This window comes from Triturus cristatus, chromosome 8, assembly GCF_964204655.1.
Source record: "Triturus cristatus chromosome 8, aTriCri1.1, whole genome shotgun sequence".
NCBI lineage: Eukaryota > Metazoa > Chordata > Amphibia > Caudata > Salamandridae > Triturus > Triturus cristatus.
Window position 1 is genome coordinate 248,987,083 of NC_140591.1, and position 17,738 is coordinate 249,004,820.

The 17,738-nt window shown below is 42.1% G+C and overlaps 1 protein-coding gene across 1 annotated transcript in view; it reads right to left on the bottom strand.

The window, feature by feature from the left end:
- The window catches only part of LOC146801921 (matrix metalloproteinase-20-like), a 115,123-nt gene that overhangs the window by 61,506 nt on the left and 35,879 nt on the right, over window positions 1-17,738 (bottom strand). Inside the window, exons 2-6 of the mRNA XM_085624068.1 lie at window positions 13,024-13,265; window positions 5,402-5,550; window positions 5,184-5,309; window positions 3,748-3,909; window positions 3,043-3,202 (exon numbers count right to left, since the gene is read on the bottom strand). Of these exons, the coding sequence (XP_085480194.1) occupies window positions 3,043-3,202; window positions 3,748-3,909; window positions 5,184-5,309; window positions 5,402-5,550; window positions 13,024-13,265 (839 nt within the window). The remainder of the gene's footprint in view (window positions 1-3,042; window positions 3,203-3,747; window positions 3,910-5,183; window positions 5,310-5,401; window positions 5,551-13,023; window positions 13,266-17,738) is intronic.

Sequence of the window (17,738 nt, forward strand, 5' to 3'; positions counted from 1 at the left end):
CTAAACAAAACATTAATAATGTCATCAAGTGTCGGAGTAGTGATAGTCTTCTGACAATGGGTTAAGCAACCCAGGTAGACTTGATAAGGGGACGGTATGACCAAGGTCTCCGCCCGCGCCCAGTCCGGACGCTCTGAAGAATTTTGATCACCTTACTAGTGTAACCAGGCAGCGAAGCCAACTCAACATGTCCAAGCCTTAATGGGGGTAGAAGAGTTCTGATCACAGGTGTCTCTATTGCAGGGCTCTCGGCCGTGCTGCCGTAGAAAGCGTAACCCCCAAGGACTATGGGCAATAGTTGGCCTTGTTCGAAATTGTAGTCCGCCTGTGTGTCTCTTCTCCAAATTGGCGGGTGCCCAGCTCGTCAGCTTGTTGGCCCAAGTCGTCCCGAAAGTAGTGTGGCTAGTCGTCTCCCATTCCAGGGGCTTACGCTTTTATCCTAGTCTTATGTAGTCCATAGCTAGGCGAAGCTGGCCCTCGGCAGTCCATATTTCGGGGAGTGAGTGGAACGTACCTGTACCTCCTGTTTGCCTTATTTGTGGTGCCCTCGTGGGCTTGAGGTCCATTGTGCCCTGTGGGAGTTGCTACCCCGTGCTCCCTGTGTGGTGTTTTGTGAGGACTCAGACTCCCCTGTAGAGATACTCAACAGGTACAGACCCTCCCTTAGGTCTACAATATGTCGCTGCTTTTTATGGTATTCGAAGCTCAGACCAAGTGGGTAGGTCTATCGATATCTAATTTTATCGTTGCGGAATTTGGACGGGATAGGTCGGAACTGTTGTCTCCGTGCCAGGGTCGCAGGTACCAAGTCTTGGTAAATGGTGCAGGAGTGTCCTTGGAAGGAAATAGCACCTTTTTTCTGAGCTGCCAGAAGGACCGCTTCTTTCACTTTATAGGAGTGAAATTTCATGAGGACTTCCCTTGTCCGCTTCCGTTCGACGGTCGGTGGACCCCCAACTCGGTGTACTCTTTCTAGCTTGATCTTGAGTGTCTGCGGGCTAATAATCTCTGCGAACAGACCCTCCAGGAATGCTTCAAGATCTGGTCCTTCTGCCCCCTCCTCCAGGTCCCGAATTTGTAGGTTCTCCTTTCGTGCTCTATTTTCAAGGTCCTCAGCTTTCAACTGAGTTTGACGTAGCTGGTCTTGGAGGGTAAGCACATGTTCCTGCAACTCGGTGGTGCGTTTGTCCACTTCTTGAGTTTGTGTTTCTAGATCTACCACTCTGGTGCCCACTGAGTCCACATCTTGTTGAAGGTTAGCCATCTGTGCGTTGAGGTCAGATTTCAGCTGGTCGATGGAGGTCTTAATATCTTGGCTCAGATCCCTCCGCAGTTCTGTTTTAAAATCGTGCAAGGAGGCCATAAGATCTTCCTTGGTAAGCGCCATGGCACCTGCTCCCTCATCGCGATCCGATGGTAGGCGTTTATCCGCTGGTGAGAAAAAGTTGGAGACTTTGTTTGACGCTCTAGTCACCGTCTTCTTTGGCAGCATAGAGGCGGGCCTGGCTTGACCTCTATTGGCGTAGCGGGGGCCCCTTATTGCAAAGTCTGTCTGTATTGTACTCTACCCTTGCGTGCAGTCGGGAGGTACCAATGGAAATCACCACCAGGGATCCCCGTGGACACTGGGCGTTTGAGGTCTACGGCCTCGAACTTGTCTGCTATGGATCGCACTGCGGCTCCTTATTTGGTGATCGTTACCTGCGAGTCCCAGATTCCCATGGCCTGAGAACGCTGGAGACCTCCTGGTTCACCGGTTCGCTCTGATCATATTGCTGGTGGGAGCTCCCACGGAGGTGGTAGGGAGATCTGTGGTTCTTGGCTTGTTATCAGTTAGGTGGCGCGCTTTGTGTCTGTGTAGGGCGTGATGGTCAAGCCCTTCCCCCGGGACAGCCGGGGCCCTTCACGAGTGCGAGGGCCTGCACTGTTCTGCAGAGGTCACCGCCGTCGGAGAAGAGTCTCGTCCCCAGTCACAGTGTCAGGCAGCTAAGAGACTTCCCCCGTCATCCATGCATCACTCTGAGGCGGCCGATGCAAACAGGGAGCAGGTGGTGGTAGTAGCGACTCATTCACCGCTTTCAATCTGGCCATAGCCGCCATCTTAGGGTCAGGCAATCCGTGCACGGGATGCATCTGAGGGAGCAAATACCACCAGGCCACAGATTCGGGCCACCGTCAAGACTCGCCGGCGTGCCCTACTAATGTGGCGCTTCGTGGGGCCTCCAGCCTCCCATCCTACTCCTCCCCAGCGACAGCCAGCGGCGCCAAGAGTAACGGAGTGTCTCGGAGCATGACTTCCTCCGCGCCCGTCTCCTCACCGTGTGTATGGTGCTTCCCCACTGGTCACCAGGGCTTGCTTCTGAGTATCTTCAGTGGGGTCTCAGCCCCGGCCCAGTCTCGCATCGGCCGCGTTGACTGTGAAGGTTTCTCCACCTCAAGAGACTGCGGCTGCCATTTTGGGGGAGCCCGAGGCAGATCCGGCAGGGCCTCAGTGTGGCTCTTAGGGGTCAGCACGTATGAAGATTGTGAGTTGCCCCACGCTCCTCTCCCAGAGCTCTCAGGGAATGGTTGCAGCGACAGCTCAGGTTACGGTAAGTGGCTTTTAGGCATCTGGATCACAAGCGCGGACCGGGAGCCGAGAAGGATTATGTTCGTTCGGCCATCTTGCCCGGCCACGCTCCCAGAAATTGGTTTTTAAACTAAACGATCCTCCAGCAGCCTTCCATCTGAAAATAACCATACAATTTATACTACTGAACTAAGTCGTCCATTTGGTAGCCCAAAATATAAACCTGTGTTTTGGATGTATCCATATTATTCATAGGAGAATGATTTAGAGCATAAACGTTAAATGAAAGTCAAGCAAGACATCTACTGTCAATCTGGAACCCTACTGTTATGGCAAAATGTACTGTTAATTGAGAACTATCATTTTGATTTACCATAGCAACTCAAGCAATAACAATACAAGCGGCTATTGATTGTTCGAATAAATGAATCTATTTAACACAAATGGCTATTCTCCACATACGACATATTTACCTGCCTTTGAAGAATATTACACTTTCACCCAGTTGAGTAGCTGCATCAAATGTCAGGTTGGCTTTACATTTTTCCTCTGCCACCAGCCGTCTTGGAAAAAAGTAGCGCATGTATCGATAGACGTATGGGTAAGAATTTCCTCCAAAGAGCGACTCTGTTCCTAAATTAAGACAGGCATTATTTTCTGCTTTCTATTATGGTTTTAACTTTCTTGCTAGTCATTTCCTAAATTAATTGTACTTGTTTTTTTGTGAGTTCGAATGCAGATGCCTCCTATATTAGTAATTCTTCAATTCACATAGGAGCTTATTTATGAGCATGCTATGCCGCCAGAGCGTCACTTTTTGCGATGCTCCGATAGTGCCGATTACAAAATCATACCTATTAGGCCATGCAAAGCCACTATGCATGGCTTTCAATGGTCTCATAGATATGGAGTAGACATTGCAGCGTAAATCGCTGTGTTGTCTTACTCTGCACTCGGGAGGCGTTCCTTGGGAAGTACAGTGGGTTTTCCCATGCAACACCCATGGATTTTGACACTGCCCCAGATTTACAAGTGCATGTAAACCTGGGGAAGCGCCAAATCCTTATGTCACCCGAGCTGAGGCATTGTGTGCACAAATTTGTAAAAACAAACACATTTAAATGAATACATACATGCATACATACATACAAATATACATACAGAAATTGATACCATACCATACATGTTCTGAACCATCTGTGCATCCTCATTTGAGAGTGGAGACCCATCTGTGCTCCGTGACTGGTATGTTGGGTACATTAAAGATGATGGGTTTGAAGAATGCGATAGTCCCAAGGAGTGCCCAAATTCATGAGCTGCCACAAGGTAAAGGTTGAATCCTGCATGGAAAAGGAAAAGGAAAATAAAATTAAATGTACACATGCCACGTTGCAAATAACCACTATTTACATTTTCATAAAAGCTTTTTTTTCAGAAATTGTAATTGTGTGTTATGTTGTCACCTGGTAAGCTTAGATGAATACTGTTGTATGTTCGATTTTACATACAACTCCAGCGTCAGAGTCTGGCTTTTGTGTATCCCTTCCTACAGGCTCTGGGTGCAGCCACAGCCTTTAGGGCAGAACATAGTACATTTGGGATTTAGGGATTATATCCCTTCGGGTGCAAAGGATAACAATGGATAGGGCATAAAGAAATAGATATGCTTTCTATTTTGGTCATAATATTTTAAACTTCAGACATGGCAATGTATGAAATTTTGTAATTTTGTATTTTGCCTGCATCACAAAATTGTGCCAATAATTTTGTAAACTTGCATGAAATTAGTAAAGCTATTTATATCAATTAAATGAGAACAGATCCAAAAAGTAGATATTACAGTAGGTTGAGAACATAATCCGCAAAATAGGTGTTTGAAGTAGGTAGAAAGGTTAACGTTTAAAAGTAAAATAAAGGAGTGCTGTGCATTTTTTGTTTGGTTCAACATTGTCACAGGCCATTATATTCTTGAATGTGTGTTGCCATGATAGTATCTAATTTAAAAACTCAATTTTACAAAATTTACAATTCTGAAATTGGTGAAATGTGCACAGTCTTTCAGGAAAAATTAAAATTCTGCCAATGTTTACTCTTAAAATCTCCCCTCTTGTCATGAAATATCAGCTTGTCACGTGGAAACTCCCATAAAATTCTGCTGCTCTCTGATCACGAGTACTATATATGTAGCAAGTATCAACTGGCACTGAAGGCATCTGTGTAAAAGTCTGACTAAGCACTCATAAGGAACAAATTGTGGTGCAAATCTGAAAATTCACTAAGGATTACTGAGTGACATTTACCCAGGATTACTGGGCAACATTAATGATACACTAAGGCTTAGTGAATGATGGTGCACATATGCGTGTGTACTGAGACTTTATGAATGATGGTATGAATTTGAACATGAGCTGTTTAATAATTTGTAACAGTGAAAATCTGAAAACACACAATGGTTTTCTGATAGTTTAAATGCTGATATAATGGCTGCCAGTAGAGCTATTACTGTTATAGCCATGGCCTCCATATTTAATAAACCTTTTAGTCAATGCAACAGAATTTTGGTTGCAGTAGGAAACCAAATAAACCTAAAACACATATTTTCCAAGCTACCTACCGTTCAATTGAGTTGACCAGTTTTCATCTTCATCAAAATGCGTGTCACCTCCAATACCAACTCCTGGTCCAAATGCATGTGCCAGGATTCCTCCTGGTCCATCAAATGAATATGAATCACCATGAGCTGCAATAGAAATCAAGAAATGGAAGGCTCTTGAACAACTTTAGGAAGAGAAAAGAGAGAGGAAACATTCTCCTAAAAATAATCTCACTTACATCTTCTTGCAAAGTTGACAATGATATCAGCATTTCCAACATTGGAGGCAACAAAACTCAATGGGCTGGCATCACTCCAGACCTTTAAAGCTGAAGAAATGATTGAATTGACTGTTGAGGAAGGCAGACTTGATGTGTATGAAGATATACTATGGAAAGAATGTATATGCAAAATAATGTAATTCTGTCTGGTGTATCAACATGAGACATACAATTAAATGTATATGCTTATTAATTTCAACAAGTTTTTTACAGGACTGATATAAATGTACACACTTGCATTGTTATTTGACATCGGACTAGACGGTCCACACAATATATATATCTTCTGTCCCCATACAAATGATTCAAAACTGGGGTGAATTACCAGAAAGGCATGACTATATTTACACAGTGACACCATTACTAAAGCTACCTCTGTACCCAACACAAGAACATGCCTTATCTGTCATGACTACAATAATTAACGGTATCACCATGTTTATCATACACATTTGATATAGATTAATTCTAGGTGCTACAATTTGTGTTTATTCATTTGTGTTGTGGAATGTATGCCTGTGGTATTTCTATAGACTTAAAGTAGTTTAAAGGCAGTAGAGGGCTGTATTGGGTTAAATGCAGAGATACAGTCAATGACAGTCAATAAGTGATTGGGTGGTAACTGAGCTTTGGGAGCAGCAGGGGGGGCACTTCTGCATCGTGAAGGATTTTTGATTAAAGAAGCATGTTTTCAGCTTTTTCCTAAATAGAAGCAGGGTTAGGGCAGTCCTGATGGATACAGGAATGTTATTCAACATCTTAAATGTAATGATGGAAAAGGCTTTTGCTTAACGTCTCTTGATGTTACAAGTGTGGGAGCTCAGATATCAGTTAGTAATCAGCCAAAGTGAAGTTCACTGATTGCCCTATTTTATGGTGTTGCCACGTTATATTATATTTTTTTGTCATGCTGAGCAGGAAATTTGTAGTAAAGGTTTAGGAATCGCAGTAAAGATTATCAGCCATGACCATGAAAACGAATCTGTCTAAAAACCTAATAACACGTGTTTAGCATCCATGTTTCCTATTTAGTTGCCACAAGTTAATCTCCTAAATCTCTCTGGAAAACAAAATATCATTAACCTTCAATCAGTCTTGCATTGCCTAGAAAAGCTATTCTGCAAATATTTCTCCTAAAACGTGAGGGTGTTCTGTTGGTTCATACTTACAAAAGAATGGGTATCACGACAAGAGTGAGTTCTACTGGAAGATCCCACCCATGCTGCCAAAGCTCTGAAGAAGTAGTGCCAGTTTGGATATAAGGGCACCTCCAGTACACAAACAATCACTATCACCTGTGGAGTCCCCAGGGTCCCATACTGTATTTTGTCACCCTTAAACTTTACATGGTTATGCTTGCTGTTCTATTCTCAAATAAAGCATCAAGGTTGACCATATATGCTGATGCAACTCTTCTTGAAAGGCGCCTGTGATTCAGCTATCCAACTTAACAAACACTGCATCATCCAGACCTGGATGTACAGTGCCTACCTGACGGTCAACCCAACCAACACTGAATTCCTGTTTTTTGCCAAGAACAACAAACAAGATAAAGTACAAACCTGGCTCAATGACATGAACCTTGAAGAATTCAAACCCCAACTTTCGGTGAATGTCAAATCACTTGGATTTACCCTGAATACCAACCTCTTCTTGATCCTGAAGAATTGCTCAGATCATTTATTGACATATTTAGATAAGAAACATGTTGACTGCTTGATACTAATAAGCCACCAGAAATTATTGATTCTATTGGTGGCGCACACGCTTTCTACTCAGGACAGATGGACTCACAGAATAAATATTCTTTAGCCTTGAAATTTTCCTGATCCTTTTTATCTCACTAGCACTCTCTACCCCAACACTCACCTGTTACACATCTACACCTAGGGCCTACACAGGCACTTTGCATATGGTTTTGGAAAAAGATCTCTGCCAAAGAGCCCTCTAGAGGGTGCCGGCTCGACGGGGAGCAAAGTCCTATGATGAAGCATGACATTCATTACAGTGTGTGAGGGCTCTTATTCCAAAAAGGAACCACCCTTCGAATTCCACTAATCCTGACCTGTTAGAACTCTAAGCACACACCTGCTAACATCACCCCTAGGAAATGCATACCCATTTACATTCCGGTAATTGTTTGGAGCATGTATGATGGGCCTTTATGTACTCTTGGTGCTCCCTTGTTCTAAAATGTCAATTTTAAATTTCAATTCTGAAAATGTAACTTTTAGAAAGTTGGCATTTTCTTACTTTAGCCAGGGTCTCTGATACACATCTGGGTAGAGTGACAGCTGAGCCTTCTGTATTCCCCTAGACAGCTACACACACAGTGGTAGCTTAGGTGTGAGTTGATGGGCCATCCTAGAAGTATGGGAGGGAGGAATCTCACTCAGCCTCACTTACACCTGAATAGGCTGTGTCCTGTCCCCACACAAAGGGATGCATACCCCTTATAGTGCATCTGGAGCCAGGGCAGGAAGGGAGGACCTCTTTGCACTTCAAACTCATCTCTTTGAAGTCTCCCCCACTCCAAAGGCACAGCTGGGTAAGAGTACTGGACCTCTGGCACCACCACTTCAGTGCACTTCTGGACCTGTGAAGACTCTGTCAGGAAGAAGGACTGCCACTCAGCTGGACAGTTGCTTTGCTGGACTCCTGCCTTTCTTGTGCTGCAATGCTGCCTGCTGTTCCCCTACCTGGGTGAGAAGGGCTGGACCTAAATCACTTGAAACTTGAGTGATTCCAAGGGCTAGCTGGCTTGCCTTCTGATCTGAAGTCTTAGGTCTCAGGGTTTCAGGAACATAAAAGACTTCCAACTCACCTGCTTCTGCACCTGAAATCTGCCATCTGTGAGTCTGCCCTGCCAAGTGGTGCCACCCCAGTCCTGGATCCTTGAAAGTGAGCCTAGGTTGTTTTCTACAGCAAACCCTATGTATCCTCTGTCGAAATGGCACAACAGTTCCATTGTATGGACCAGAACTGGTGCATCTCCCCTGTGACATGGATCAGAACCAGTGCATCGCTCCTGCTGTGTGACCAGAACAGGCACATTGCCTCTACTGTGTGGATCTGCCCGATGCATCATCTTCAGAACCACCACTGCACAAGGTATTTGCATCTCTGTCAACAGCATCCTCGACGATGAATCTCCCGTATCACAGCTCTTCGTTCATCGGAGCCAACACATCACCGTTGCTGCGTGGATCAGGAGGGGTACATCGCAACCACTTTGTGGATCAACACCGGTGGATTGCTTCAGCTGCACCCCGCATCTTCAACATCGACGCAGCCGGGATCAAGGTACTTTTTTTCAGCGGGCCTCACTTGGTCTCTATATCCGGCATGGCACTCCATCGCTGCCAACCTGAACTTTTGACTTTGTTCCGGTCCGGCGCCACCAGATATCCCAAGAAAGCACTTATTACTTCTGAGTGCTATTTTACAGTATACTCTTCAAAAATTCATCTCTCAAGTTCTACTCAATGAATTGTTGTAGTTTTGGTCTTGTTTTATTTATTAAATTAAGCTCTACTTTCCTAACCTGGTGTAGAATCTTTTTGTATAGTGATTTCACTGTTTTACTGTTTGAAGTATTGCACAAATACTTTACACATTGCCTCCAAGTTAAGCCTGACTGCTCTGTGCCAAGCTAACAGAGAGTGAGCAAAGGTTAATTGAGGGTTTGCCTGACATTTACGGACCCAAGGATCGTGGTTGCGGTTTGACTGAGGTTCACACCCCAGTCAACAATTAACCCAATTTCTAACACCCACCCACAAAGATTTGCATTGCAAAAGAGCCCACAGCTGGGGAAGCCTGAATCTTACGTCCAGCAGAAATGCTCCTTGGTTGGATAGGCTTGGCAGGTGTTTGGAGCCAAAAAGTTTCTAAGTCCCAAGTCTTCAGTCAGGGGTGGAAGGATGTGAGAAATTGGGTTACTGGTTGAGGGGGATGAAAACCTACTCAAGCAGCAACCTCAATCCTTGTCAGGGTGAAGTCGTAAGTAAACACCAAATTAACCTGTGCTCCACCCTCTGGCAGTTTGGCACAGAACAGCAACAATTAACTTAGAGGCAATTTGTGAAGTATTTATTCAGCAGTTCAAACAGTGATAGAGTGAGAACACAACACAAAAAACATCCTACACCAATTTAGAAAAATAAATGTAAATTATAATAATAATAATTTTAACAAAAGTACATTTTAATAAATAAATCAAGACCAAAGATTTCAGTGAATCGGGTGCCAAAAAGCAGAAACTGCCAACTAAAGCTGCAAGGGTGCTATTCTTAAACCTAACCATAAAAAGTGCCTCGTTTAAGATCCTAAAAATGTTAGATTGATAATTCGTCTGGGTGTAGGGGAGAAAGTTTTTGTAAACGAATTTTAAAAATATTAAAAGACTGAACAGATGAGGAAGGATTAATACCTATGGAATAAGGTGGTTTTAAAGCCAACCATTTAACCATAGACCATTGTTTGAGTTTATGGGCCATTGTCAGGACGGCAATCCATCTGAAATGTAATTTCTTTTCTTGCTTTGTAGACTTTTAGGTGACCTTTGATTTTTGTGACTCATGAGATTATTTGGGCTGATCTGGATAAATTAGGGATTCCCAGTGCCCTACTGAGTATACTAAAGGAACTTCAACAGGGGATCTGGGTGCAGGTGGAATTAAATAAGGATGGAGCTTTATCTGATAAGATCCAGATATGTAATGGTCTACAGCATTATTTTTAAGAGGCCTTCCTGAAGGGATCTGCCTAGTCTCACCCCAAGATTGGGGGGGCACCATATGCCGTGTCTGATTTACACGGATGACTTTGCAAGGATATGACCCAAATCAGGCTCCAGCGGAAGCTAGATGCCTTTCAAAGGAACTGTAAGTCCAAGAAACTGGTGATTAATATAACTTTTAGTATTTTATCAGAAGAGGAAAGAGCGTATATGGTTTTTGGAGATGATGCAGATAGAAGAGGTGGAAACATACCATTAATGGACATACATTTCTCATACAATTTAAAATGAAAAATGCATTGTGAGATGGAGAAAACAAATGCCATGCCTACCATTATGGGTGTAAACAAAATTAGGGTGGAGTGTGGTGGGCCTGGTTTGAGGTCAGTCATAACCACTTTTAAAGCTATGGTGCAGGCGGATTGGTTGTATGGTGCTAAAATATTATTCCTGAGTGGGAAGCATAATTGAGAAGGAACTGAAAGGCAGTGTCTGAAAAGGGCCTTGAATATGCCCACATCAGTAACGGTACAGGCACGAGGTCTGGAATTAAGATTGACTTTGCAATTTTGCCTCTTGTCCTGAGTATTTGAAACAAGTTGAGATCTTAAAGAATGAGAGAAACTGGGCTGCAAGCCTAAGAAAGACTTCGGGCCAAATTATGAACCTTGAGGTCTTTGACTGCCTGGCTTGCGGTGGCACAGTGGTGGCTGTCCTGCAGCCGCCATATTATGAGGACTGCCACCGCTGCACCGGCTGTGCCAGAGAACCGTCATTCCCTGGCGGTGGCACATCAGACAGGGGTATACAATATGCCGTGGTCTGCCAAGCATATTACGAGTTTCCCCACCGCCAGCTTTTTCATGGTGGTGAGCCTGCCATGAAAAGGCCAGCGGTGGTGAAACAAAGAGGGTCCTACAGGGCCCCCATGTCCCCGCCACTATGGGGATGCATGCATGGGGGCACAACATGTGTCTCTCTGTTTGCATGCACCCCAGGTTCCAGAACCGCATGGACTTCACAGTCCATGCCGTGCTGGAACTGCTTTTGCATTCCCACAGTGGTGTGTATTTTCAGGGCACCGCCATGGGAACGGCAAAAGAAAAGCCCGTCAGGAATGAGTTCAACTCGTAATCTAGCGGGCAGACCATGCATGGCTTTGACAGTCCTGTGCCGGCGTAAAGCCAGCGAAGCACCGCCAAAGTCGTAATCAGGCCCTTTGTCATCACTAAACGAGTGCTATTTACCAGGTTCTCCCAGTTGTGATGCTGCAAGAAATATCAAGAAGGAGCGGTCTTAAGTATACTTTTACGAAGAAATCCACAGCACTCTTTTGGGACTCATGGCAAAATATTACAACATTTTCGTATTTATCAGTACTGGCAAACCCTGTAATGAGACAAAAAAAATAAGGTCTCAGATTGGGGTTCAGCCTAAGTATTTGAGGCCTGAGGTGGCCAAGAGACTAAAAATAAATGAGAGATTATCTGATTGTAAAATACAAATTAAATCTAATAATGTGCATTTGTTCTTGGATTATTTGTTTTTGAGAAGGGGGATTAGGGGATTTTAAAGCTAGTTTTAAGAAAATATGGAATACTGAATCGCTGGTAAGCTTCCAAATTTCTCTCACCTATGCAATCTTTAGAGGGGACCTGTGCTAGAGGTGTTTTTTTTTTATTAGCAAGTAGGAAACTATTGGATATTTTGTAATGGGGTAGTGTTGCATATGGGCTGGGGAATTTTCTGTTTGGTTTAAGTGGAGCTGGAGTTTTATGCAGAGCTATAGTTGTTGTATCCTAATTAATTCTGGCATCTTTTTAGAATGAATAATATTTTATTATGGACTTGAAGTATAAAGTCACAAAATGTAAGCAAATTTTAAGCTAATGATTTTATTTGTGGAGTATTTTATGTGCTAAGTTTTAAGGACTACAGTCTAAAAAAACGTATTTATGATGATGATACACAATTGGAGAAAAATAATGTGCGAGTTTTGAAACTGGTATATTGGCTGGTAACGACTTGCAGATCAAGATTGGAACATTTTCTAATAAAGAGTTAAGTGAGAATGTCATAAGGGCCCTCTCTCCAAGGGCAACACCTTACGAAAATCACATCCATGACATCATACTTTCAGCTAATTATTCAAAAGTTAATTATTAACTTAGTAGTCAACAATGGGCCCGATGTAGTAAAACATTTTATGGTCGCAAAGTCTGTGATTTTTAAATCACATGCTTTGTGACCCAAAAACGACATGTTGCAATATGCAAAGGACACACTGTAGGTCAGAAATGACTTCCCCACATGCAACATTTCCTTTGCAACTGATTGCAAAAGTCTAGGTGGAAGGAGTGTGAAGGGCGAATCCCACTCCTCCTACGGATTGCAATATAATGTTTCAGGGTTTTGTGATTGTAAATGCAGTTGCATTTCCCTGAAGGGGATGATATCCCGTTCACGAAGTGGAAGTTGTTCCCATGGGACGGATCCACCTAGTTAATGTACCTGTTGGACATTTGGTGAGGAAGACAGTGGTCCAGGCGACCACTGCCAGTTCCCTGTGCTGTCATTCACTCAATGTCAACTTTTTCTGTTAAGGTACCTTTAAAAAATGGCTATTGAAGAATGCGAGTGCAGGAGCGGTAGTCTGCGGACCCTCGCAGGACTCCATCTCTGTATTCCCATTCAACCACTGGGAGTCTCAAAATGACACCTGCCTCATAAATATTAAAGATGCAGATGTTTTTGCAACTTTTTGTAAATGGTCAGTTTGTGATGAAGGTGAACTTTTTGGAAGCTGAATTTGTAACATCAAATGTCCTCTGTTTCTCACCTGTAAGTCAGCGTATTCTTGGACCACAGATTCTGTTGACCCAGGGGGCTGTAGTTGCTGACGTCAGGAACTCCACATCGAGGAGATTTCATAATTTTCAAGGTTTGAGAATCCAATTTCCCTGTTGCATTTAGATGGAAGAAAGCTTGCATCTGCTTGAGTCTATCTGTCATAAAATCCGCACTCCTCTTGGTGCGATTTGCGAAATCTTCTCCCAGGTGGCAAAAATTTTCCAGATATTCCTATTAATGATAAATGGAAGTGAATTGCTGCAGACTGTTATCAGGATTCCATAAATGAAACAGTTCTGTTTTCAGGGAAATCAACAATAAGTCAGCATTTGTAGTTCTAAAATGACCTTCAAAATTGACTGTATCGCTTAACTACAGTGAAAGAAGCACGGTGGAGGCATGTATTTCATGCAGCTCTGGTTACTTGGCATTCAGATGGGTGTAGGTTACAGTGGGGATTGTGGAAACCCTGTTTTCTGACATAGGGCCTAATCAGGACTTTGGCGGTGTAGCAGCAGAGCCACCACACTGCCAAAGCTGTGTGAACACCGCCCGCCAGATTGCAAGTTTCTTCATGTCAGGCAGGTGGTGCTTTGGTGGTCCCACGGTGGTGCCTATTAAGAAGGCACTGCAATGGGAGCACCACAGGCAATTCCTGCATGGTATGTTCTCTGAACTCCATGCAGTGCAGGAAAGGGGGTGCATGCACACAGAGGGGCACAAAATGTGCACCCTTGAATGCATCCTATCACCATGAGGACACAGTGTTTCCTCAGCAGCACTATTTTCATGTCGGGTTCACCACCATGAAAACTGTAGCGGTGAGGAAACTCAGAATATGCTTGGCGGTGCACAGCGGCCCCACTAGCATATTCCTGGGCCAGACCGCCGCACTCCAGCAGACGGATCACAGATCTCAAATGGTTACAGAGGTTTTGTGGACGTGGGACCGCTGCTCTCAAAATGGGCAGTTGGTCTGCATGTACCGCCACACCACATCAAGGACGGCGGTCCTATGGACCGCCATACTCGTAATCATGTCCATAGTGGCTTTAGACCTGATAAAGACCCAGCCGTCTAAATAATTTCTCACCTTATCGACCTTATTGGGTTGGGACATCGAAGCTACACAATTTTCTGGGCTGCGTTCATGTGCTTTGTAGAAAACAGACAAATATATTTTAATACACTTGTCACTTGTGGTGAATACACCTTACACCTGGAATCAACCTATTCTAAATTGACACTCTTGCATATCATGTTCGCCACTTCTCACATGCACTATACCACCAATGTACAACACCAATTCAAATTCATAAAAGGCTAATAATTGCTCATTTTGGGCTGCCATTCGCTTTTTTGTAATGACTTACCTACGTGTGAGAACTCCATGCAGATTCACCAAAAATGTATGAAGGTTACAAGAATATAGACCGTAACAGCAACTGTTGCTCTCAATGGTGCAAGCTAAGGGGCCCAATTCATAAAGGCATTTAAGAGTCAATAATAGGGTGTTCATGCATTACACCTTTATATACTCTTACATGCCTTTCTGAATTTAACCTAAAATATCCTGTAGTACTCTGGTATGTACTCTTACAAGCCTTCCTTAATTGACCCCAAAACATTCCGTAGTACTCTTTTATGTACTCCTACATGGCTTTCTGAATTGGCCCCAGAACGGTCCATTGTAATCTTGTGTACCTACTCTTAAATGTGTTTCTGAATTGGCCCTAAAATCTGCCATAGTACTCTTATATGCCTATGTAAATTGGCCTGAAAATATCCCTTAGTACTCTTTTATGTACTCTTAAGGATCACTGACACAATATCGAGGTAAACAATATCGTTTGACACTGATATTGTGTCAAACATGTTGTTTATCAAAATATTGTGTCCCTATATACTATATTATGGTAAACACAAAATTATCGGAAATAAAATATTGTTTAACACATGCAGATGCATGTATATGTGTGTGTGTGTATTTTTAAGTATGTGTGTGTGTGTGTGTATATATATATACATATTTGGAGTGAACAAACAGGAATTTTTAGATGCTTTTTCTTCCATTCCCTGTAAAATCAAAAGTCTATTCACATGTAAGATGGACCATGCAGTCTATGTTTTGGAATGCACGTATCACCTTCAATACATAGGAAGCACTAAGCTTCAGGTTTTTAACCGTATTTTGCAGCATTTACGTGCTATTGTAAACTCGGATTCTACATATCCAGTTGCATGTCATTTCAAATTGGTACATCAGAACAATTTAAATGACCTTAGTTACTTTGTAATTGACGCAGTCCAAAGATCAATAAGGGGAGGTAACAGAGAGAAAAAATTGCGTCAATTAGAAAGTCAATACATTTTACGTTTAGACACGAAAATACCAAATGGCCTTAACACCGGGGAAGATTTGTACAATTTTCTATAATTTGCCTACTTGAGACCCTCTGCTGCTATATCAGTAAATGACAGAAATGAGAAAAGAAGAAATTTATCTCTTAAACAATTTTATACCTATATATATTTTTTATATGGGATTATTTATTCGTCTGGATTTCTAGCCTTACTTTTATCGGATTTTTACTGGTTTTACTAGATTTCTGGTCTTACTGGTTTTTATTCGATGTCTGAGTGGTTTTGGGATCCGGATCTGGTTGAATTGTTCTGGATATTTAAAGATATATATATGTTGATTCATGTTTCAAATTTGTAGTAAAGATCTGTATCTTACAAAATATTAAGGGCCATATGTAGGTAAATTACATTTACTGATTCTTAAATACCGAATTTTACCAATTCAGTATTTATGAATCGGTAAATGTAATGTAGGTAAATTATTACCGATTCGGTAAATGTCGGTATTTTAGAATCGGTATTTACCGAATCGGTAATGGCAACTGGCTTCCCATTCATTCCTATGGGCCTGGAGGCCCATAGGAATGAATGGGAAGCCAGTTGCCATTACCGATTTGGTAACTACCGAATCGGTAATGGGGGAGGCATCATCATGGGTGGCAGGGTGTCACATTGACACCCTGTTGCACCCCTGATTCGTCCATGTGTGCACATGTGGCGCACATACATGCCCTAAGGGCATGTATGTCTGCCACATTGCACACTTCAAATTGCACAAAAATGCTTTTTTACAGGTTTTCGTCATTTACCATCAACTTCTAGTTGGTGGTAAATAACGAATCCCCACACCAACGAGACACTCCCCCTACATCTCATTTCAGGATTCGGTATTTACTGAATCGGTAAAATAACCGATTCGGTAATTTTACCGATTCGGTAAATTACCGAATCCTGAAATGTGCCCCCTACATAGCAAAAGCCAAAATACCGGTCGGTAACGGTATATTTACCGAAAATCGGCCGTTACCGACCGGTATTTGGCTTCCTACATATGGCACTAAATCTTTTATAATTAGGAAACCGCGTTTTTTGCACACATTTGGATCTATATAACTGATTTGCACTTTCTATGCATAAAATTTGCACATATGGCTGTTTATGTGTATTTATTTTGATATGTTGCTCCATTATATTTTGTTGCCTGGCATACTAACATGATTTTGTATCAGTATTGTACATTTATTTTCTAGGCGTCCGTTTACACCTATTCTATTTATTATAACTTAGAAGCAACTTTTTATGAAATAGCAAGTCACTTATGGAGGTAATAAGTTGACTTGCAAGAGAATAGAATGAGTATAATTTTTTGCACTGGTGGGTTATTATGCACTTTCTGTCCAGGTTCAGGGCATACAATTCTGCACTATGCACTTTAAATATTTCAACAGACACAAGTGAATTTTGTCCATTACATTGGCAATATTGAGATGCTTAATATTAAAATGAGCACTTGTCCTTTATTTCTGATATGTAATTTGAACACACAGTATTATATGAATGTGAATTATCCTATTTTTACAATTATAAATATAAAAATAACGATTACCCTGTGTGAAAAGTAATTTTTTTAATGAATATTGTATTTAAATATAGGATTCATTTTGGTTATTCACATCAAAAGTCTGTTGTCTAGCTCTATGAGCAAATTGGGCGGATCTCATTGTTGTGCAATTGTATATAAGATCACGATTGGTCTCAACATGTCAAGTGATCAAGACCGGGGAAACCCGGTCGAAACGCGTCATGTTGCTGTTTGTGGAATAAAGAAGCACTTAAGAAATACCTTGCTGCGTGGTGGTCCGTTCCTGTGCATTTGCTGGAGATATACGTCTTGCAGTCAGGATTGTGAGTTCATAACTTGCACTTGCACTTGCACTTTATGTACATGGTTTTACCAATTGATATGAACAAAATCTCTCTGACAGGTCAATGAGAAGGTATATAAATTTAAATCAACAATACATCTTTTTTATCTATTTAAGGATATAATATTTTAATATATTTTAGATATATTTATTGATTTACAAAAATAAGATAGTATTTTATGGCCAAAGGGCAGTAGTTGTGAAGACCTTTTGGAATTCTAAAAAAAAAAAAAAAAAATAATAATAATTTTTAAATTACTTTGCCTTTTAGGCCTTCTTTACAATCAAGAATACTTTCAGAGAGAGAGGCATGTGATTGGAAAACACAAGGATTAAGAAGTTACACCAGGACACCCTCTTCGAAGTAATAGTAGATTGGAAGCCCTGTCAATTTGAACAAAGTAAAAATTGGGAT